This window comes from Solea solea, chromosome 5 (genome assembly GCF_958295425.1).
Source record: "Solea solea chromosome 5, fSolSol10.1, whole genome shotgun sequence".
Taxonomy (NCBI): Eukaryota; Metazoa; Chordata; class Actinopteri; order Pleuronectiformes; family Soleidae; genus Solea; species Solea solea.
In genome coordinates this window covers 20,795,043-20,820,288 of record NC_081138.1, presented here as the reverse complement: position 1 = coordinate 20,820,288, position 25,246 = coordinate 20,795,043, and the positions used below count along the sequence as shown (strand labels likewise).

The 25,246-nt window shown below is 40.1% G+C and overlaps 1 protein-coding gene across 3 annotated transcripts in view; it reads right to left on the bottom strand.

The window, feature by feature from the left end:
• LOC131459762 (carbohydrate sulfotransferase 8-like) overlaps positions 1-25,246 on the bottom strand; it is a 123,346-nt gene that overhangs the window by 72,137 nt on the left and 25,963 nt on the right. For 2 of the 3 annotated variants that reach the window (XM_058629853.1, XM_058629855.1), the window contains exon 2: positions 15,738-15,927. In XM_058629853.1, the coding sequence (XP_058485836.1) occupies positions 15,738-15,897 (160 nt within the window). In that variant the 5' untranslated portion in view covers positions 15,898-15,927. Of the gene's footprint in view, positions 1-15,737; positions 15,928-16,692; positions 17,000-25,246 lie in introns of those variants that run through there. The other variant, XM_058629854.1, reaches the window with a different exon arrangement.

Genomic DNA, 25,246 nt, shown 5'->3' with positions numbered 1-25,246 from the left:
ACGGAACAAACTGGCTGGAAGTGATATGTCACTATATTAGATGCCTCTGTGCCATATAAATGCTACTATCCCCCTTTACAGCCTCTGTGTCAGATTTATACAGTGTAGGGGTTAACTGTGACTATAAATCACATTGAGATACTATTGGAAGAGACAAATGATCCAGGAAGTTTTCAGCCAACTGTCTCTGTCTCAGCAAAACAATTTTTCTATATCATAATGTGCAAAAATGGTACAAAACAAGTTAATACGAGTATTTCTGTGGAAGATTTCACAGGAAGAAAAATCCAATATGGGATTTATTTAAAGGATTTTTTTTTCTTTAGCTTTCTTCTTTTCGAAGGAAGAAACATGATCCTTTGGATTAACCCTAACCTTAACCCGTTTCATATAAATTGAAGAACAATATGTTCTGCCACGAGAGAGAAAAGGCCATTTGTTGCTACACAGACCAGCTATTAGGTACAAATCAGACAAAGTTAGAATCCAATTAGAAACCTAAGCTAAGGTGGAACAAAAGAATGAGAATCAATAGTACAAATGTCAAGACAGGGCACAGCAGATCCAAAAATCCCTTCTATTGCCAACAGGATAAGTATTTATCACTGTCTCCGTATCACCTTATTCATTGTCCTCTTTACTTTTGCAGGACTGATAATGCAGGCGTGATTTATCACTGGTCAGCAGAGAGGAAACTGATCCCTAAGAGAGGTCAGCATATATGCATTATTCAAAACTGATTCTTTTCCCACCGCGTCAGGATTATAAAGGAGGGTTGGGGCTGTTTAAGTCTTTTTCCAAAGGCTTACTGCAAATGTGCTTTCTGCTTTCCCCACATAGGTTTCCCTCCATGTAAGAAAAGAGAGCTGGAGATGCCATGAAATCGTGACTTATCTTACTTTGCAGAACATACTGTATGCAGATGCTGGTCATCTGAAACACCATTATTTGGGATCCGATAAGGCATTGAGAGAAAACCATATTGTCCAAAACTAGCTATATCACACTAAGAGCAACAAATGCTATCATTCCTATCTTGGCATATCCTGAGCTTCATCCCAGTCATCTGTTTTGATCGTGCCAGTAATGTTAACAGCTGTTACACAAGAGAGTCCAATCGATCGAGCTGCGTTATGAGTGGCTTGTTGCAGTTGCTGTTGAGTGTCCATTGAGCAGCAATAGAGTGAGAGGAGCTGTGTGTTAATGATGTGAGTAATTAAAGAGGGGGGTATTGAGCCTGCTGACCCCTCTGGCCCTGTTGAGCACGGGAACCAGAGAAAGAGAGAGGGAGCATGGGGCCAAATTAAGCTAAGTCAACTCATTAGATGAGCTTGACTACACAGGGAGGCTTCACCACATTCTTCATGCCTCAGTTGAGACAATTATGTTTTTTTCGGGTTGTTAAGGGTATTCCATCTTAATGAGGGGGTCCAATTTAAAGAAAAAACTATCAACAACAACAACAACAGCGTTGGTACAAACCGAAAGACTGGCACTCTGAGTGCCAAGAGAAAGGGAAATGTATGTAAATCTCATATAAAGAGAATTACATGAGATAAAAGGACAGAAGAGACAGGAAGAAACATGACACGGGGGAGATGTGGGATTTTCGCCAGTGCTGTCTATAAGCACCAGGAAGGAGCACTGTCAGGGATGAGTCTCACTGTATGTAAGCTACTACTTGAGTGAGTAGATGCATACGTTGGTGTGAAGAATGATGGCAAAATAATAAAGGAAATAATCATCAAAATAACATGTAGGAGCAGCAAACCTCACGCATTGAGTTTTTGTTCTTTTACTACGTATGGATGGATTACATAATACTTACTTTATTGATCCAGTGGGTATTCCTCCTACAATATTCATAAGATGAAATACTGCACATTATGTACACATTATGCAGGCTGTGTTTAACTGAATTATATACAGGTTATTACATTAAGAGCTTTTACTGAATGTTTAATTATATTATTCAAAATGGTCGCGTCATGAGTTGCTGCATGGTAATTGATATAATCACGGGCAATTAAACTCTCAGCTGCTTGTTACAGGGAGAAATAAGATTGTTGTACTGTGCTATCAGCCGACTGTGCTCCACAGATGACAACATATCGAATACAACAGCGTCTCTGGGCAGACATTGCTACGAGAGCAATTAAAAGATTGTTCATGGGGTATTCAGGTTTTGCCATCACAATGAAATAGAGAAGCCAGACAACCAATAGATTAATCCTCTGTTGCAGATAACTTTGTCTCCCCGTGGACACTGACAAATTGACTGAGGTGAGGTTCAATGATATAAAGTGCTCGATTGTCCATGAGCACCCGAGTGAGCTGATGAAATATATTTCATACATTTTGCCTTGATTAATTCTCAACTTTTCTTTTTCGTAACACATCCGTCAAGAGACTTCTAAAACTGCATTCACCGTGCACTGCAAGGAATTTGTCATTTAAATTTTTTTTTTGCTTTTCATTCTGATTGGATACATCATGTAGCATCATGCAAAAATATATTTCCCATTAAGAAGTGTTGGTTCTTGAATATCTTCTGTATAAGAGCAGCTGTGTCAGTATAAAATCTGATGGATTTGACGGTACACATGTCAGATACAATATAATGTTTTTGTGAAGCCATTGTAGGTTACAGCTACTGTACAAGACACAAAATATTGCTTAATATATCTATGCTAAAAATTGGTTCTATTTATATGATTAGACAATGCACTAATTGGACAATAGCAGAACGAGTATAACAAAAAATCGAATTGGTTCTGAAAGTAAAAGACACATTATGTTAATGTATTTATACTGTATTGATATAAATGTGCTAAAAACGGACCAATGTCCCATCTTTAAATGTTGTAAATCAATTTGATGAAGCTGCGATGCTGTTCCTTTTCTCCAAGTGTCAACAAACAAGTTGATAAAAAAGCAGGTGTTAAGCGTTGTAAGGGTTTTTGACACCAAACAGTGAAATATAGGGGATCTTAGGAGACCGAGTTTATGGCCTTCTTTGTCTTTGAACAAAGATACATGTGGTCTCCATCCAAGAGGCATGATGCACGCAAAATAAATGAGCTGGTTAATCACTCCGGGCTCCCAAAACACTGGTTCCATGTGGTTAAAAAAGCTGATACGACGTAAAATGTATGTGGATTCTCCTAAACTCATTCTCGTGTGTCTAATGGAGTCGTAACAACCTGAAACTGGGTCATATCTCAACGATCTGCACTGTTTAACACAACTCTCTCGACAGGTATTCAGCTTCCAGAGGCTATACATACCTGCCGTTTTCCCACTAATCAGTCAGAAATGAAGAAAGCTCTCGAGATGAGAGGTGAAATGTATTCAACCTAACTAAAGCAAGTAAGTTGCCTTTAGCTAAACTCCATAAGATACAATGTACTAGGGATGACTGATAACCTTCACAGAACAGAAACACGAAACATAGTATATGTTATTAGTGAAATTGTGATGATAATTTTGTTGTCAGTGGCTTTGCAAAGTCGATTTATTGCATTGTTAGGCTAAAAGGAGTTAAGGTTTCTGTTTTTTCACATTTCCCTTGACTGCCAAAGTGAGGCACCTGGGCATGAGTGTGTCACAGTGACTTGACTTTATATTTAAAATGTCAAAAATGTTTGTTCATACATAAGGCCTCAAGCTTTCTGTCTGTATCTAAGTAGTAAAACACAATGGTGTGTAGTTCTGATATCACAGTATCCCTTCTGTCCATGTATTAGAAAAACAAAAAACGGTATTGCATCAAATGTAATCGTGTCGAATCAAATCACCACGTTTTGAATCTAACCACAATATAGTATTGTTCCTGAATCAAATCAGACCATGTGTCCAGATATGTTATCAATCGTCCTCAATCAATCGTGCAAAGTCCTTCTGCAGGGTTACCATGGAGATGAGAGTCTCAATGCTATATGTCCAAATGAGGCAGTTGTTGGACTTTTCCTGAGATTAGCTCTCATGCCACAAATGAAGCTGGTAATATCTCTGAACTTAACAAGGCCACACATCCCCTTTGTTCCAGAGAGGCATGCACCCTAACACACACACACACACACACTCTGATGACATCTGGATCTACCTGCCACCTATACCAGATCATCTTGTATCTGAGATAAGAGGGACTGCTCAAACCAAGAGACACTGCACAGCAGGTCTCTTTCCTTCAGCCTCCCACACTCGACTATGTGCAGAGATGACACTGACAAAAGAAGCCTCATTAATCGTTGCAGCAGCAGCTCGAGTCAGAGTTTCTCTCTTTTCTCTACCTGTCAGCCAGGGTGGCATATTCTCTTGAGAGAGTGCTATTCAACATCATGGCGGTGCAGCAAGTTGTCACGGCAAAAGGCTGAGCACATAGTTTGGGAGCAGATGAAAGACAAACACGGTGTGCATTTAAATACAACCGATGTGAAGGCATTTATAGAATTAACAGCTTAAAGGCGTCGGAAATGTCCTCTTATTTTCCACACCTGTGCCCATGACCCTGCATACTACAGTGCAGTTTACGCTGTTAATGCAGCAGATGTTTCCTGAGCCTGTAGTCAACATGGATATAATGAATGCATGCCCCCCGGAGTCTGCTTCAGCTGAACTTCACAGGTTATGTGAAGAAGAACAAAGCTTGTATTTCTTACCGTCATCAATTGTATTGCAGTAGTATTTTGGGCTGTTCTAAATATATAGTTATATTGCAATTATTATGACTATAGTAATAATAAATGATGTGATGCCCTATTTTCATTAACTGTTTCTTCATTTAAACTAAGGCAAAATTAAATGCCAAATGTAGTTAAAAATGTATTGTAGTGTAAAATGCAGATACAGATTTATTGCAAGACAGCCTAGTTAAGTTTCGGTGCTCAAACTGTTTGGATTAAATATCTGTTCAAAGGGTCACCAAGTCATCCCTTACTTGTTTCCTCTAAATCGTGGAAACTTTCACAAGAGACATTACTGCACAAATTAATGCAGCCTGGAAGGAATGTGCGGGGGGTAAAAAGCAGAATTGGTTTCTCCTTACACGTGAGTAGAATTCTTATTCTTAGTTAAGGGTCAGGAGCTGTGACCTGAGTCCAATCACGGTGGCAGATCCAAATGTCTCTGGGAGCAAAATGACAAAGATTAACTGTCCCTTGGAGCTTGAAGACTCATAATTAATGCTGCCTCACTTCCCTCTGTGCCTCTGCTACGAGGAGGATTGACACTGAATTGATAGGATTGCCATTTAGGGGTCACTCACGCCACGATGAGGCAGACAGCGTCGGGGACATATTTGTCAGGCTTAAGCCAACATTGATGTTTAAGCAGAATTAAGCATTTGCACATTCACACGTGTGTGTGTGTATATATATATATATATATATATATATATATAAAATAATCATGCTTGTTATGTTTCAGTTTAAACAGCAGGTAAATAGATGGCAGATATTCCATACTGGGGCAGTACAAGTGTTATGTTATGTGTAGGTTATTTCACTTGTATTGTTATTTGTTGTAGGCAAACAGTCACAGCAGACTTTGACGGGTCTTTTTTGGTGGAGCCCTGCGTTTTTGAATGCGCTGTTGGCTCTGCAGGACGCAGGCCGAGGGAGACACACTGCGTGGCGGCAGTCACTGTGCGGAGTACAGTGCAGTAAACAGCCTTGGGAAAAGGGCAGCTTTGAAAAGGCTCCCTCCTACCTCTGAGTGGGCTCTGAAAATCCTCCCATTGAAGTGAGCTTATTTCTTAGCAGTGCCCCTAGCATTTTGTATGGATCCGCTGGAATCCTCTTTGCACACAAACACCCACAATTATGTTGGCAAGAATAGATAGATAGATAGATAGATAGATAGATAGATAGATAGATAGATAGATAGATAGATAGATAGATAGATAGATGAGTGAGACATGGTGTATCAGCTCAGGTGCAGGTGAGATAAATCATTATACAATCATACATACAACAACTGTAAATAAACGACAACATTGAAGTCCTTTGGCTTTTGCTGCGTCTAAGTGCTGTATTTTATGGTACGAGATGACTTACTGTGAAATCAGGAAATAAATATAAGAGGATCTATGTCTAATTCTCTTTCATGCCAACCTCAGAGAAAATTGGAAAGGAGTGGTGAACAGCTCAATTTGCCTTGATGTAATTTAATACCCTGCACCTTTATGGGCTCAGTATAATGGAGTAAAACACAATAAGCAGAAATGCTACTGACTCAGAGAATCGGGCTGCAAACTGCATGGCAGCAGACTGAAAGCTTTTCAATTTTCCATGAACGCTTTGTTAAAAGGCTCAAGCGATAGGTGAAGCAACAAGAACGAAAGAAAAATCTGAAAATTTGAGGAAATAAATGCCTTAAGTATTTCTCCATTTCCCATAATAATATCAACATGGCGAATGCAGTATGCTTAAAATGACTCATATTATTTCTCCAAATTAGGATTAAGAGGTATCATTTGTGTCTACTGTTATAGTAGACACACAAACACAGGCTGTCAATGGAGCAATGTTGCCATCCAGTCACTAACGCTAACCCATAACACCGAGGTTTGGGAGTGTACATTTGAAACTGGGAGGAATAACCTCTGTATCACCTATTCATTTCAATATTACATTTTCAAACTTTGGTTTACAGTTTAAAGTTGCCATTTTCCAGGCATACACAGATTTATCCGTCCAATACTAGGGATTTGAAATGTCACAGCCAAGGGCAACCATAGGCTCTGCTTGTTAAAGAGGAAAAGAGAGTTACCCGTGTTCTCCTCCTTTTTCACAGACACAAACTACAGTACAATAGAGCACTGACAACGCCTTGCCGCTCGGAAGCATAAAAGTGTCATGCACTGCCAGTCTACTCCATGAATATGAAAACAAATAAACAATTCAAATATCAGGATCTTCAGTTTAGATCATTTCCAACTGGTTTCTGGACACATTCTGGACGAGACATTAAGCAGAAAAGCCAAGCTCATAAGTTTACATAACAATGTTGCTCTTTGATGAGCCTTTCTGGATTACAGCTGAAGATAATGGTTGCTATCAGTAGTTTGGCGGTAATAAAACAAGACAAGTAAATGGGCAGTAAGTGTTTTTGCCTTTATTGGCTGTCCATCAGTGTGAAACATCTCAACATCTACTGGATGTATAGCCATATAGTTGGTTTTCATTCTGACCCATTGCATACAGACTCACCAAGTTGCTGGCGGTATGGATGTGACAGACACAATTATTTATTTTTAATGAGATCTTATAGTCTTTTCTTTATTTATAGCAATTTCCTAGATCACATACTTCCCTACTATTCTCTTGGGATTTAAACCCATATCAATCAGTACTTTGGGCACCAGAACCCATCAAAGCAGTCTGGACACAGACTCAACAGAGCCAAAGTCATTTATCGCTCCCTTAATTGTACTGAAAAAAATCCAAGTATCTATTTTATATCATATGAAGGACATCTCAGAATCAATAACTCCATGTCCGCAAGGAAAAAATCCCATGGCTCTGACTGTATACAGACGCAAATAGCTCAATATGTGACTAATTCCCACATTCTGCCATATTGATATTCTAAGTGTCTTTTTGTTTGACCAGAAAATGTAATTATTTATCTTATGAGAGACACAGCACCCTTGAAATTCAGTAAAAAACTAATAAATAAATAAAACAAATGCCTTGGCTAATATGGTCCAATATGGCCCTGCTTGTTCAATTAGCAACCTGGCAGCTTTAAAAGTGACGTTGGTGTTTTAACACTTGGTGGAAGCACAGAGAGCAGGGGAGGGTGTAGGGCATACAATGAGAGACAAAGAGACACAGTAGGTGAGTGTAATTACAGTAGCTGTATGGCAATGCCCTTGTTAAAAGGCTGGATAATGGTTAGATTGATTTTCTGGCTGCAGCCTGGCGGCAGCTTGCATTTCCCAACCTCTTGACCCACTGGAGTGTGCATTTAGACTTGGTGTTGGTAGCAATATGGTTTTTAAATTTAACAATCCGTGTCCCAGAAAGAGTGGAAGGGTTTGTGAGACGAGAAAACAGAGGGGGAGCCTCCAATCACTTGTCAGCATTGTCAGGTCCAATGCCTTATTATATCCAGTCTATTGGCTGCTATTCATAACATTTATCATTTCAATCACCATTTCTTTGGGCCTCACACATTAGAGAGAGACCAGTGAAGGGATATTTACGTATATAAATATGAAAAGAAATGGTCTCAGTATGGATTCCTTCACTCGTGCAGACCTCTTTGTTGGTGGCAGACAGAGGTGGCTTTTGTGTATGTGTCATGCAGGGTCCCGGCTCTCTTCATCAATAGCACACCATTCAAGCGATAAGCATCAGCTGGCAGCCTACTCCACTGACACTACCACTTCCTCCCGGAGTCAGCAGATTACATTTTAGGAGGTGACAGCTTGTTATCACTCTGGATAGCAGGAAAGGCTTAATCTTTTGTTCTTTTCTGGCTGAGAGACGGCTTAAAAGTCGCCAGCTCAAGCCACCAACTTTCCTCCGTCTGCCCTCTACAGTGACATAGAGAGTGAATGGGCCACTCTTCTCATCTCCTCTTAGAGTGCCTGCACTTTGTAGAGGGATTACGTTGATAGAGGTATCAGCAGTGCACAATGATATCAAGTCTGACTTGATGATGGGTACGCAGTCTACAGGGATGGATCACAGGTCCTAAAGCAGGGCTTGTCCTTTGGGAACAATCATGTAAAATCCCTGTCTGAATCATATCCATGACCACAATGAGGCGGAGAAAGGCACTGCCCCTGAACAGTATTATAAGTCATACTCAGAGGAAACCTTCTTCTTAAATTAACTGTGCAAACACGAGGCTCATAAAAAACTGTACTGATATAATGTGGAGACAAGGTGGGACACAGTGCATCCCAGAACAAGAGAAGGTTCCACAAAGAACACAGGACGGTCCTTTTGCAAACTTTTGTCATAGACATTCATGTTCTATTTAAGAGAGCTTGCTAAAATGTGTCAATAAATATGTTAATTAATTAATATTATCGAACCATAATAGCAACAACAGAGCACAGTAATTAAATATAGTTGTGTTGCGGTAATAATAGCCCCTCTTGCATAATCCTCCCTCCGCTCACATCATGATAACTTAAGTGACCTCGAAACATTAGATTCATTATCACTTTTTCAGTGCTTTGCTTTTCAAACCACATGTCTCCTTGGTGAGAACGGTAGTTATATAACCTCTCGCTTTCCTCCCACTCTCTCTTTGTATGTCTCTTCCTGTCTGTGTATGAAGTCCGCCACCTCGTGAGCCTGCTACAAGAAGACTAGAGGAAGGTTTGAGGGATACTGTCAACGAGGCTTTCTTGATGTCCTTTCTGATGTCTTCTGGCTGGAACATCACAATTGACATGAACAGACATAAATCACACTGCTTATGCAACACATAAGCGCAGGGTAATGACACAGATTCTACATAATGGTCCTTTATGTCAGGCTGCAGGAGTAGACAATTCCACCAACTTCTGTGTGCATGCGTGCATGCGTGTGTGTGTGTGTGTTACGGGTATTAATTACGTTATGGGGACTTGTCTTCCTTATGGAAGAACTAAAAGCAAGTTCCCATAACATAACGAGACAGACAGAGAGAGGAAGAGAGAGAGATACACGTCAGCTTTATTTTCCTTGGCAACAATTGGCCTAAACAGGATTAACAGACAACCTGTAAGTGGTGTCATTACATCTTAGGTATCTGGGTTAAGATTTAAATAGAAATGCATGTTAAGATTTGTGTTGAGCAGGTGTAGTACGAAATTCAAAAATCCTGAAACTGTATGATTAGAGACAAGGGAATCAGACTCTCAGAGTGAGCAGTAGAGCTGTGTAATAATAGTGGTCTATTCATATTTCACTCAATAATAACATTTGATCACTTGCCATGTGGTTTTATTTCAGCCAATTCAAATTAATTAGTAACTCTGTTGGATACATTATGGGCTAAAAGTCCCTGAAAGACTTCTCCGTGTCTGTTGTCAGGTTTGGTTCCATAGTTGTCAGTCCTGCTGCTGTTATTAAGCAGTTTCTGTTGGCCACTCTAATCCCAATTATCAGTGGAGAGCAAAATTAATCTCAAAATTAATCTCAAAACAGGATGTTGGACAGAGCAGAGAATGACTCAGGGCATTCACAGCAAGGACTACAGTACTGTGCAAAAGCCTGCGGCCACTATTGAATTTGCTTGTTTTATGTTTTATACTATACTATAATGGGGCCACACGGTGGTGTAGTGGTTAGCAGTCTCGCCTTGCAGCGGGAAGACCCGGGTTCGAACCCCGGTTGGAACAAGGGCCTTTCTGCATGGAGTTTGCATGTTCTCCCCGTGTGTGCGTGGGTTCTCTCCGGGTTCTCCGGCTTCCTCCCACAGTCCAAAAACATGCAATGTGGGGATAGGTAAATTGGACACTCCAAATTGACCATAGGAGTGAGTGTGAGAGTGAATGGTTGTTTGTCTGTCTCTGTATGTGGCCCTGCGATGGACTGGCGAACTGTCCAGGGTGTACCCCGCCTATCGCCCGATGTAGCTGAGATTGGCACAGCACCCCCCGCGACCCTCTGGCAGAGGATAAAGCGGTAGATGATGACTGACTGACTATACTATAATGACCATACCAATGACCTTTACTGAATCCCTTTAGAGAAACCTTTTTCTTGTTTAACCATTACTTTTTTAAGTGTACACAACAGTTTAAATATTTATAAATATGATTTCACTTCTCGTTTGTCTTTACATTGACTTATGCTGGAACAGGGAAAAAAAGTCTGTTTATCGATTGACATGCACAATAGAAGCTACTGACCAGAGTAATCTGATGGTAGGGACAACGGATTATGTTGCAAGGCTCCCATGGCATAAACCCGGGCATTAATGTTAATGGGAAAAAAAAGAATCACATGACCTTGCACTTGCCCCTGAGCAGCTGCATTTTAAATCCAATAGACAAGGCCCAGGTCTGGAGACCAGAGCAGCAACAATGCAGGTACCTGATACCCATGAATGAAAATAGTCTGTTTTCTCTTTCACTTTTTCTGACTTTGCAGGGTATTTCAGGAACCCCCTGGTAACGTTCCTCTGCTCCCTGAGGGGAACAACAAATGGCAGCAGTGAATGTAGAACAGTGTTTGCTATCATAGTTGACAGCCATGTCCCTCACCAGATGCCATGTGATCCCATCACCGAGCGAGAGGGCAAAGTTTAGCTTGTACTTTTTTAACATTCCGGTCAAGAAGGAATGTTGCCGTGCATGTGCTTCAGAGATAGAGCTCGCCTTGTTTTCAAAGGGCACTCGAAGCTGTGTACATTTTTTGTTGGAGTTAGCTGTGCCAGCTATTCCATCCCTTCACTGGAATTGACTGACACTGACCATTGGATTTGCATTGAAATCTGAAGCCAGTCATCACTACGGTTTAATTACATTAAGAGACAGCTTAATTGGACTTTGTCAACAGACAAGGCTTAAAGGATTACTGGACCTCTGACAGAGAGGGATCAAATGTTATATTTGAGCTTGAAAGAATACAGCCATTTCCTGGCAGCCTCCATGTGGGCAGAGATAGCTAGATGGCAAGGTGGATGGGGTTAATGGTGGCCAACCTAATGATTCATTTCATCCTACTTTTTTACTTTTTTTAGCATACACTAAATTATACAGAACCTGTGAAGCTGGGTTTTTTAAATATATTTTATATTATGTATATATGTATATATGTATATATGTATATATATATATATATATATATATATATATGTATGTGTGTGTGTGTGTGTTAAGTTATTACATACAGTTCAGTAGGACAGCAGATAATATGTCATTATGTTATTTCTCCAAGCAAATAGGCCTTTGCAACATAACATAGCCTCTGTCCACAGAGTTGCTTGCTCCTTGATTCTAATAGTAAAATAGTAAAGATTCAGGACACGGACTCAACAGGGATATGTGGAGATCTCGCTGTTACTGTACAAGCTAGTAATGTGTGTGGTGTTAAACAAACAGTACAAGCTAGTAATGTGTGTGGTGTATTGTTAACCCAACAGATTACATGCATTATGACACGTTGATGATACCAACTGAGAAACAAAGTCACCTTAAAGCCACATGGACATTTTGCAAGGTTATAGTCGTATTCCAATGGTCATCAAACTACAGAACTATAATGCTTTTATTATCCAGACATGTTCAGCGTGTTCTCACAAGATCACACTCAGTACGAGTAATGTGTGTCTGTGTCATTCATATACCAACGTTTTTTTCTGCCAGAGGCCTTGTTGTATTATATACTTTATAACACTCATTTACAATATTTTTCTCTTTGCTCTCCAACAATTACAACTTTTAAAGAGTTCTTTTTTTAACTCTTTTAACAGAACAATTACTTACAAACAGGAATCATATCTAATAACAATACTTTAGAACACTCTATATATATTGCCAGTGTTGTGCAAGCACTGCCTTGCGTGAGCTTGTATGTCTTTTATTTATTCTGTCTTGTATTTATTACTCTGTACAGCACTTTCAATTATATGCATTGCAGCAAAAAATTGGGGCAGTAGACACATTTGTGAAATGTTCTTCATTTCAGATTTTGTCATGCAATGGTATAATCAAAAAAACCATGCATGGTTAAGACCTATCCCTAACAGTCTGGTGCCTGTACATTCCACCCTCTCATTACACTAATGGTATTATGTGACCTGGTGCATTTTGCATTTTATGTTCTGCACCACAAGTGAAACTGTAACCAATTTATAGTTTCACCGGGTTCTCTGGTTTCCTCCCTCGTGTCCAAATACATGCAGAGGTTAATTGAACATTCTAAATCACCTGTAGACCCCATGTGGAGGATAAAATGGTGGACAATGGATAGATGGATGGATGTAGTCTGTTTGCCTTTGGAGTTTTGTTTGGTTTGTTTTTTTGTCAGGAGAGAACTCCTGACAAACAACAGTCTCTCATACATGAATAATTAAACAACCATTCTTACTAATACTGAAATACTGAAATAGATGCCCCTGATATAGTGATGTGCTTGTGACGCAAAATGAGTAATATGACATGCACTTTATGCTGGAGCAAGAGCTCATAAGGCAGAGGATTCAGTCGTGGGATGTGGCCGTCCTGGTCGTTTCTCACGCTAAAGAATTTATAGTTTTCATTCATGAGGTTGGGCAACAGAAACTGCTCTCGTATCATGATTGAGATAAAAATAGATCCTTTCACAAAATTGACGGAAAGCTTTGACAGCAAACTTCCCCCATGTGCAGATTGCGTATGATAATGATTTAAACCCAGTTCCACCCACACAGCCACAGCCGCAGCCAGCCAGGCAGGATAATATAGGCTACTACTGTTAGAGGCACTTAACAAATTACATGTTATTATCGTTTAACCTGAGCCCCTGCTCACCTATAATGAGGAATTTCCACCAACACACTGAAGTGGGGGCACGACTTCACCTCATTTCCTCTACTTATGGATTCCTCTGTGGGGAAGGGGGTATGTAAGGTGACAACATCGACACTGTATTCACCAGAGTGCTTGCTCTCACCACCACACGTATCTCAAAAATGCCCAGAGGTATAAATATGTGCTGACAATTCACCTCAACTGCTAGCTCTTCAGGTAGCTCGCCTCCCATAGAAACTGCCAGCTGTTTCTCCAATTGTCCTTTCACAATTACTCGGGAGAGATCATGGGGGAAACGTTGGCTAGTTAAACGGTAGTTTTCTCAGCCACCATTGTGCGGGCCCTCTAAACCATAGGATACAAAGCTCTCAAGCACACTGAAAGCCAAATAAAGAGGTGGCGAAGGAGAGGGAGCCAGATAAAAGCTGACATACAATGTATTATATCTCTGCTCTATTAGATATGAGCCTCTGCTAGGGTGAAACACCATGGCTTCAGGCAACATCCTGCTTGCTCATTGTGCTTTAGTGGGGGAAAGGAGTGTGTAGCTGCTTTGATCACTCAGTATACAACAGTCTTTCATACATGAATAATTAAACTACAATTCCTACTAATACTGAAATAGATGCCCCTGATATAGTGATGTGCTTGTGATGCAGAGAATTCAGTCGTGGAATGTGGCTGTCCATGTTCCTTTTCATAATTCGTTCAGTTTTGGTCCAATAACAAACAAACGCCGTCCGATGTTTACACTCATACATCTGATTTGACATATTAACATTAAGTGCATGGCTGTAGTTTGTAATGTACTGTGATGCATTATGGCCCACTTAGCTAATGATTACTTAGTGATTACCTTGGACAAGGGTTGAACAAGGGGCTGTTTTATTTTACAGCCCACAAATCCAGGACTACAGCGATAATAAGGATGATTTCTCCCACATGTTCAGTGATCTATCTTGCAGGTAGCGTAGTGTCACTGAAAAACATCTGGGATGCTCAGCTCAAATAATTCGTGCACACTGATAACAGGTTTTTTTTACTCTTAAGGTTAGTAAACTACAATAATTTGCACTGCTGAGTGAAACTTTAAATAATAGTATATAGTGTCAGTTCCTCCATCGTTATATGAACAGGAAAGGATGCATTTGGTGATATACTGGAAATACCTCCAAACTCTTAACAAATGCAAAATGTGCGTGTCTCCTGTGTAGTCACGTCATTGTGAATGTCCTTTGTTTTTTTTATCTTATGCTGTGCATGAAAGTAGCTGACAATCAAAGGAATATTAGAGGGTTGGAGGGATTCCACTCTGACTAAGTGGCACTTACTGCTGTGGAGTGTGACACTGCTCTGATATTCATAATGATTCCCAGCACTGTTGACATATTGTGGCGCTGATACTGGGTGGATTGCTGTTTCTATGACTCTGCTTATGAGAGCTCTGTTTCCAGAGAGCCTGCTGGACCGTTAACAAAAGTAGATTTGCATCCAAAATGCGCAACATAGAAAAGACAAAATATGCCGTTCATAAAATCAGTTGAAGGGGCTCGTCCAGCACAAACAGAAATTGTTGCACTTGACTTTCAATCTATAGTTAGGACAATGAAGGTGTTTGATTTGATGCTGCTCTCATATAAGGTAGATGGATATCTAGTACAAGCCACAGAGGCACACAAGCAAGCAGCTGAATTCTTGTTTCTGAGACACGGAGCAGCTTAGTTTTACATGCTCAAAACACTTGTCCATCAAGGCCGCTTAACCCCCAATCTCCTTAATGCTGAGTGCCAAACAGAGGCGCAGTGGGTTGCTGTACAAGGACAGAGGTTTTACTCATTAGGAAATTGAAGGAATGACCTTCTCTCTAACACAGTGGAAACTCAGAACACAAGGCCACTGAGCTGGAATGAAAAGGGATGTGCTTGGGATTGTTCGTTGGATTAAGCCAATGGCAACCACCCATGATGTCACCTTTAAGAACCTGAGCTCTTGTGAAGCCTCCAGAATCTCAATTTGCAAATGTTTGCTGATGTGAGAAGTAGGCTTTAAACATTTTTAGTACTTTTTAGTACTTGTTTATGTAATTGGTGAAAATGTTTTTTTCATCAGATTGCCTAGGTTGTGCTGAAAAAAGGATATAAGACACTCTGTATTGCAAATCCTTATAGCCTCGGTATACTTCCAGTTATATTTATCTTTTTTTTTTTTTTTTTTTTAAAGTACATGGATACCTGAGCAAAAACACTTTTAGATTTTAGAGCAAAGAGAGACAAACCTGTGCCCAGTCCTTCGAAAATATTCAAGAAATGCTGCTTTTGGATGAAGTGAACCAGACATGTAGCCGCAAACACCAGGAGGAATGAGAGGAAAATGCGCACCCTCCTCCTCGGTCTACACAGGGAGTCCACCGCCACCTTCAACTTTTTCCCCGTCATGATACTGCAGCCAGACACCAATATTATGTTCTGTAGTAAGAGAGAAAGAAAGAAAATGTTAAACCAAGACGGGAAAAAGGCAAATCGATTAAAACTTGTTTTCAGGGATTTCTGTGTAAATTTCATACTGTACAGTAAATGCCAATGGTGAGGTAAGGATGGTATTAGGTACAGAAGTCATGGATGCACTGACATGGATTTGTCAGTGCATATGCATTATTGCTTCCCACTTTGATGAAAATACCCAAATGTTTTTGGTTTTTTTTGACATGGACATTGTTAACATTTCATTTGACTCTTAGTCATTGCAACCCCTGGAGAAAGAATAGCTGTGATGGCTAATAAACCCCCCAAATAATAATAATAATGATAATAATTTAGTAGGTGTAACTAACACAAACATTAAAGCATGCATGGAGATAATCTCCACGTTCCAATATTCAATGTATTATAAGTGACTCCAGTTGATCGTTCGAGAGAAGCAAAGATACTTAAAACCTCCACAAAGACTTAAACGCACAGCACAATTATTTCACACAATCAGTGGCAAAGCTAACATTTAAGCGGCTGCATGATCAGTCACCTGTATTGTAAAAAGATGTATCAATGTTTCTTAATTTAATATGTATCAACCTTATCTCAAATAACATCAAACGTACAATACTTTATGTGCATGTGGTTGTGTCGTTGTTATTATTATATGAGAATGAAATTCTCTCTAGTTTCATAATATAGTGAGGTAGTAAGCAAGAATGCTGATCAAATGTAAAAGAAAAAAACAGCCTCCTCCCTTACATTTACATTTGGCGACACTGTCCAGTTTTTACTGACTGATCCTTTTAGCTCAATAATCCATTGTGGAAGGCGCAACCAGAACAAGTACGGTGGGAACAACTCGACTGTCTTTCTGAAGATTTATTTCACACACACACAGTTAGCGGTAGTTAGGTTGTAAAACCGACACATACAAAGGCACATACGAAGGTTAATAAAAGAGCTTTGATGATGCACTTTAAAGGCAACAGTGCTTAGATACCAATTATAACAATGGATAAATAGAATGATAGTTTTGCCTGCTAGAAAGTTCTACAGACACAGTTCCCATGCCAACTCAGGCGCTAACCAGGTGGCTCTGTTTGCTGCCTGCCATTTATATCCCTATGTGTAGATTTTACTTTGATGAATTATTTTATTTTATTTTAACAAGTACTCTGGGATTGTTATCCATTGTACTGTATGAAATCCACACCACTCATGAGGATTTTATTTACTGGGATTATTGGGACTTTGGTCATTGAGCTGGTACAAAGCCAGTACCTGAGGTATCGCCGTCTTGTTCCTTAATCCCAGAAAAGAACAATGGCTCTGCTTCTTTCTACTGAGTCAGTATTACACTGCAATTTGTACATAAACAATTAGATTCATTTCAGTGAGCTGAAATGCTGATGTCCCGAAGGCTGTGCTCGACACTGGATATTCTGCTTCCTGATGTGAAGTCGAAGATGTGTAAAAGACAGACGGAGCAGATGATACTCTGAGAACTAAACTATTGTAGGTAAACAGGCCTCGGTGTGTTTATTGTTAGGTATTTCTTGGACTCATCATCCATCACAATCTGTAGATATGCATGGCTTAAATCAAGCTTGGTTAACTGTTTCCCTCCTGCTAGTGAATTAAACGGGTCATTGGTGCAGGGAATAGGGTATTGCTCAAGTGAGGTTAACGGCACAAGCACTCCCGATATACCGGCATGTCGGATATCGGCAAAAAGTGCAATATCGTGCATCTGTACAGTAGTTCCCATGGTAATAGCAACACAAACTCTGTTGTGTTGCCGACATTAATTGTATCGGGCTCTGATCTAGTTTGGACAGAAAACTCAGAAACTCTGCACCATATAAACTGAACTTCCGAATCTGAACAGAAGTGTCATGGATAATTTTCCAATACGTTTGTTTGCCACTGCATTCAAGTAAACACATGGGCAGAGCTGACAAAGAGAATATAACATTTGAATGAATAAAAGACATAAACCAAATCGCCGCAGCTCATTGTGATCAGACCGCACTTTGTGCTCTACTTCAAAAACAGCTGTATATGCCAAGAAATGACTTTAACATTTCCCAATCTATTATTATATAACGTGTGTTGGTGTTGATGGAACAGATTCTGTGTTTGACTTTCATGTATATTGAACATCAAAGATTTTGTTGTTTCAACTTGCAAGCGAATATAAATTATGCCAGTCAAAGACAGTGGAGACATGCTCTGTCGTCTGCGGGAGCATATGGAGAGACATATGCTGCCTTCAAGACGATGTCTTTTACCAGAAACTCCATGTCTATTACAGCAGAATAATGCCAAGCCTCATTGTCAACGTAGACATGTGTGCTTAACTGGCCAGCCTGCAGTCCAGATCTGTCTTCTGTTGAAAATGTATGGCACATAAAGAAAAGGAGAATCACATAACTGCGACCACAGACTGTTGAGCAGCTCATGTCTTGTTTACAGCAAGAATGGACAAACATTTTACCTGCTAAGCTCCAATAATGAGTATATCTTCAGTCTCCAAAATCCTGTGCATGAACCTTTTGGTGTGCGTGTCACAATCAAGAGTGTTCTTGATAACGTACAGCTGAAACGCTTCACGTGATTGATTGTGTTCGTTTCCTGAAACCTGTTTCTTTTTATGAATGAGTTCCTGGTAATTTGGAAAGTCCAGAGTCGTGAGTTGGTTTTTCCTTCGGGGAAAGTTTGGGGAAATGCAAGGTTTTTTTTTTTTTAAATCCTGGAAAATTGAGAAAAGTTCCTGTGGTGGAAAAGGGGCTATTGGTGCCTTATTGTCCCTGCTAACTGTGCTAATTGCAACTAGGCTGCTGTCAACAGACACACACTCATTTCATTCATTTACTAACGAGAAGCCAAAAATGTGATGGAAATATGATTATTTCCCTCCTCCATCAGTCATACTGTAAAATGCAGGGCTTCCTGTTTGCAGCGAGGAAGAAATGTCAAAGGTTACATGAGAACAAAACATCACTATAACGAGAAACTCAGAGTGAGCCGTATGGACCTGATGGACTCAAGCATCATTATGTGAACTCATTTGGCAATAGTTTGAGTGTCGTGGTCGTTTATTTATATTTACAAGTTAAACACTACACGTTTAAGGCAACATTAAGTGTTTTATGTTAAAGGCAATTATTATTAAAACCGTACTTGTGAGAATGATTCATGACAACAACTTTGAAGAGGGTGTTGTGTAGAGCCTTCATTATTTTTTTAACATCTGTAAGAATTAGAGAACTGGGCAGGAGCTGAATGCCTCACACAATGCCTTGGAAAAGAAAGCCAAGTAAATCAATTTTCATGACCATTTCCATTTCCAATCACCTGCTTCCCACTCAGTTGTTTATGAAAATGTTCTGAGCTTCTTTTTTTTTTTTTAACAACATTCATGAGCAGTCCAGTGTGTTAGAGAAGATGAACATTGTTAACTGGTCAACAAAGGGAAAAAAAAGGTTTTCCCAGGCCTGCGGCAAATTAATTCACTTCAATTCAGTTTGTGTCATTAAACAGAGCAGAGCCAGTAAAATGACATTTGCAGTATCAGCCATGCACCGTATATAAAATACAGCGCATGGATTACTTCTACTCAAAACAGTGCTAATTGTCTTTATCCATAGCAACCAGTTGCTGGTGAAGTTGCACTGCTGCAATGACATTTTGATATTAATGTTTACGTTAACCACGACCAATGGAAGCTTTATCATACAGCACAAAAAGCAACAAGCCGTGACAACATTCTTTTTATATAAATGTGAGGCAACAATGTGCAAAGGTGTCGGTATATACATTGCAATGATTGAGATCGAAAGCTTGTTGTTCTAAGAAAGCATTTCATAACTAATTCAATCCTTCACATACTGAGATGGAAGTCATTTTGAGTGCACGTTGAAAATGTTCACGTGGAGACAAACACCAGTCTGAGTAAAACAAACTGTATATAATGTTTTGAAGAAGAGATAAACAGACAGTTGAACCCTGCCCCCATGGCCCGTACAGCACTACCAAAAACATCCCTGAACTCCCTCACACATGAGAAAGCGGCGGTGATGGTGACCTGGCACACTGGACTCAGGACCAGCTAAGCAGTGCAGGTGCTGACAGCTCTAACAAAAACAAGACACCCTTACCATTTCATGTCAACCTCATGCCTTTCAGGCACATACATAGGTTAATATATAACAAAAAGGGCTTTGATAATGCACTTTAAAGGCAAAAGTGCTTTGATACCAATTATACAATAAATAGATAAATAGAATGATAGCTTTGCCCGCTAGAAAGTTCTGCACCTCCCACTTGGCCTACTGATTCCTGAATCTAAGTGGGCCACAACAACTACGAATTTTACCTTTCAAGAGTAACATTCACCCACAACTGGGTACATTAAGCTACATTCTTGGGTATGAACGTGTTCACACAATATGAATAACAGATACGAGTGACAAATAATAAAGGTTTCACTGTCCAACTTCAGTGCTGTCAGGTTACTTTCCACCCCGATGTTGCTCAACGCTCTCTTGAGACATCGACGAAAATATCATAGTCGCTCTCCAATTCTGCCAACTCTTGCGCCAATTTTCCTAGGTGACCAGCTTTGACATTAAGGCGGTTAATACGCGTTGTCAGGCTCCGCTGCGCATTTTATCGCCTCCACTGTAGGTTTTCCAGATCTGGCTTGTCGTCTGCCATTTTACTTCTTTGAATTCCTGTCTCACTCCGGAAAAGGAATTGTTCAAAGGATTTGATTCTTTCAAAAAGTGTGGTTCGTTGCCGATGGCTCGTTCAAAGGATTCAGTTCTTTGCAAGTGACTCGTCCACGAATGGCACACAAATATCCTCGCCCCCAGCTGTTGACGTCACAACGTCACAGTCTGTGAGGCTCTTCCGTAGCACTGTTAGTAGCTTGACGGTTTAGCTCTTCGCCCAGAAGAGCTAAACTTCCTTTGCGGCACTTCCTTTCCTCTGCGGCACTTCCTTAAATCCTTCAACGGCTTCGTTAGCTCCTTGCTCGCTGTTCACGGCTGCTTCACCAGTGTCCCCGGCTCTCTGGTCCTGGTACTTCACGATCACCGTCCTCCGCATGGCAGTCCATACTCCGCAGGTATGGCACCGAAGGCGTTTTTACAACTGTCCAGAGTTTTATTTGCTGATCCTTTCAGCTCAATACTCCCTTATGGAAGGGTCAAGCAGAACAAGTACGGCGGAAACAACTCGACTGTCTTTCTGAAGGTTTATTTCACACACACAGTTAGTGGTAGCTAGACAGCAGTTAAACAGCAGTCAGACTGGTCAGTTAGTAGTTAGTTAGGTTGTAAAACTGTACAGGTTCAGTTTTGTGTCGTACAGGTTCTGATGATAGTACCAGGACCAGAGAGAACAGGGCACTGCTGAGTTGGGCTGTAAAGTCCCAGTCGACTGGTCGCTTTATATTTCTGGTCAAGGTCAAAAAAAAAAAATTTGTCCTCATGCTGTGACCTTAAACTTTAATAATAATGCATTTTATTGATAGGCCCCTTTCAGGACTCTCAAGGTCACTTTACAAAAAATAATTACAGAAAGACAACAATAAAAAACATTTTTAAACACATAATAATAAAACAATTAGAATACAGAATGAAAGAGAAGACAAAACAGTAACAATAAAATCTGATATATAAGGTGACTTGAAGGTTGACAGTGTTGTTAAAGTCCGGATGTCCTGAGGGAGTGTATTCCAGAGCCGAGGGGCAGAGCAGCGCTCAGATCTCAGTCCCATTGTGAATAAGTGGGCAGAAGGGGTGGAGAGGAGCGAAGCAGAGGAGGTCCTAAGTGTACGGGAATTATTTGACATACTTGATAAGAAAAGACAAAACAGCATTGGCTCCACCTATCCACTCCTGTTTAGAGCAGGTGCAATGATGGTATCCTTTCTGGCAGACAACACAAGATATTAAAGGTGACATCGAATGCTTGTATCACACATATATGTTAGTTATGGAGGTCTACTTACATATATTAACATGTTTTCATGATTAAAAACCTCCTAATCGCTGCAAACGAGCCGATCAAAATATCTCCTCACTGACGCTCTCGTCAGCCGCGCTGTTTCAGACCAAACAGTTGCTGTGATTGGCCAGCCAACGAGGCCTTTACAACTGTCCTGTGATTGGCCAGGTACCTGGAAGTGACGTAATAGATAGGCCAGCTCTCAGATACACAGCTCCCCCTCTGGCACGGTGGATGCTCTGCATCTCAGCAGCTACAACGAGAGTAGTTCTTCTTCTTCTGCGGTTGAATGTACGCAACCGGATGTGCCCGGACTAGTGCCCGCACCGGGAGGCGCTACGGTGGTGAGGATTTCTGATGACGACATCAAATTAAGGAAGTGTCGATCCGCTTCGCAGAGCCCAGGAAAACAATACAACACTATTTTCTCAGAAGTGGCTGAACTGTTTGTTCTGAAACTTTAGGGTTTCATAAACGAGGTAATGACGCAGATACACACACAAACGCAGCGTTAATTGGAGCTTCCGGTCTATGTCACCTTCAATCTTTGCATATCAGATGCCATCAGAACAAAACATGCTGCAGGGAAGTACCCTGATACAACAGTCAAATTCTAAAAGCATATAATTAGACTAAATAGTAATGGTCCACTGAATTCATGGCTAACTAAAGGCTATGTGCACCACGTCACCTGCTCAACCCCAAAGTACGTCTTGTACTATTCTATATCTGCCATCAGGGCTGGTCCTGGCATTTTTGGCCATGGCGAACCTCCGTGATTATTGATATGCAGAGGCACATGACATACCAGAGGATATATGTGCACATTGGGTTGTTTCAAAAAATGAATTAAAGTGCAGTAGCCTACATGGAAGAGAGTAACCATGTTAAAAAATTGATATGCTCTTCCAATACTCACAGAGACTTCCATCTTGGGAGAGATGGCCACAGTGCCACATTTCCCATCTTAAAGTCAAAGTGGCTGCTAGAGATGTCTTTTCAGTGTTTAATGAAATATACTGTTTATTTTTTTAGAATTGATTAATCTGTCGATTGTTTTCTCAATGAATCGAGCATTCTTTTGTCCATAAAATGTTGAAAAAATGTCCATCAGTGTTTAACAAACCTGGAATTCATGATGTTCTCAAATGTCTTTTCAGTTTTAATGATTTTCTTTTTGTAAAATGGAGCAAAGAAACCAGAACATAATCACATTTAAGAAGCTGAAAAATCAGAACACTTGTATTAATTGTTTAAAAAAAAAATAAAAATTCTAAAAACCGATTAATGGATTATCAAAATAGTTGACGATTAATTTAGTCATCGATTAACGTAATAATCATTGCAGCCCTACTTGTTACCTATCAATGATTAATCATCCATTTAGGTGAAGCAATGTTTCACTAGTATTACATGATAATAATGACTGTAAGTGAGTAAATAAACTTTATTTCTATAGCACCTTTCACAGATACAATCACAAAGTGCTTTACAATGGAAAAGTGCAGAGTGGCATAACGAGACAATTTAAATTACACAACTTGTCAGATCATAAATAGATCACATTAAAATTTAAACTGTAAGTTGTAACACCTGCAAACTATAACTTTATGGCAAGCTAAAATAACATGTAAGTTGGACACCGAGTCTACTCATACCGTTATTTGTTAAACAAAGACAAAATGGCCAAAAAAAATAAAAATCAAATGGCTAGGGGAGACATCTTTCATTGGACTAGCCTAATGTCCTTCAAGGAAGTCAACCAATGGGCTGCGTTTTGTGTCTCAAATACCATGATTTATGTATGATTTATACATATTTACAGACAGGAAGGGAGCAAATAAACTAACTAACTAACTAACATATCTAAGAAACTGAGGGACTGTTTTGCAGACATCTTTGTGGTGATCAAAGAACTGGCAGCTCCAACGGGTCGCAATCAGCCGATTCTGCCGCGTAAAATCAATAGTACATTTTTCAGTTAGTATGTCCACTTATTAAGACTGTTATTGTTACTAAAATATGTGCATATGAGTAGCTGTAGCTGTTTGACACTGTGGCCTTGTTACATCTGCCGCCCCCCGTTCCCCGTTTGTTTGCCTGGACTAACAGTAATTTGAAAGCTGAACTGTTTTTAAAGTCGTGCTTTTAGTGGAGTACCAGTCTTAACAGAGGTTTGCACTCTCTGAATGCTTCCTCTAGTTTTAAAATGCACTGCTCGGGTGCGTGTCTATATGATTTATTTAAAATGTTGAAGCAAAAAAAACACCAAAACTTTTATCTACCTAATATTAATATTTTCTTAGGTGTAGGAGTTTGATGCCAGTTATTTGTAAAAGACGCTCTAGATCGACATTGGAGCAGCATGGAAACACCCTGCGCCCTAAATTCAAATAGAGATGTTTTATGGTTGTGTGCTTTTAGTGCTGCCACAGCACAACCCACTTTCTCCTGTGACCCACAGGCTGAGAAAAGCTCTGTGCCCTTTGCACAATGTGAAAGGTGGATGTTGACAATATGCATCAATATCACTCAGTGTGCAAAACCACATCACACAGGCTCAAGTCCTGAGGGAGCCAGGGCTTATTGTGCCTTCTGCAGGATTGGAGCAATGTTTAATCCTCACATTTCTCAATCAAATGCATGTATTTATTTATGTACGTGCACACTGTGTATGTCGCAGACAGGATTTGGCATGCGTATTTCTCATTACTCCGTTTGATATCTAGAACATTCAAAAACTATGGACCAGCGATCTCTCCCCGCCTTTCGCCATGTGAGAGATTGGCATCACATCCCGTGTGACCATCATGTGGACAATAAAGCAGTAGAAGATGGATGGATGGATACTGAAAAGCAGAGAAATAGAGCTTTGAGCCCATATACTTGTCATTACGGTAGCCCTCAGGACTTCCGCGGAATGACCGTCCAATCACAGACAAGACTCACCAGCACGCCACGCGTATGTAACGCGTCAGCTTCACAGTACCATAATTCCTAAACAGTTGAATAACTGCCAGATATCGAAAGTGAAAGCTACCTTGGAAAAAGGAGCAGAAATGGGGCAGAAGCACTCACTCATTGAACATTTATTTGACAATTCTACAGCCATAAAATCAACATAAATCCATGCAGCGTGATTATCTTGATGGTCATAAGACGGTTATAAGTTGTTGTTGTTTTTTCCTCTGAGCAAGGTCAAAATCAATCCAGCCAGTATAATTATTACTGCTGCTAAAATTGTTTTTGTGTATTCAGACTCAGCCTGGAGACTTAAACTTCTCTGACAGGTGTCAGT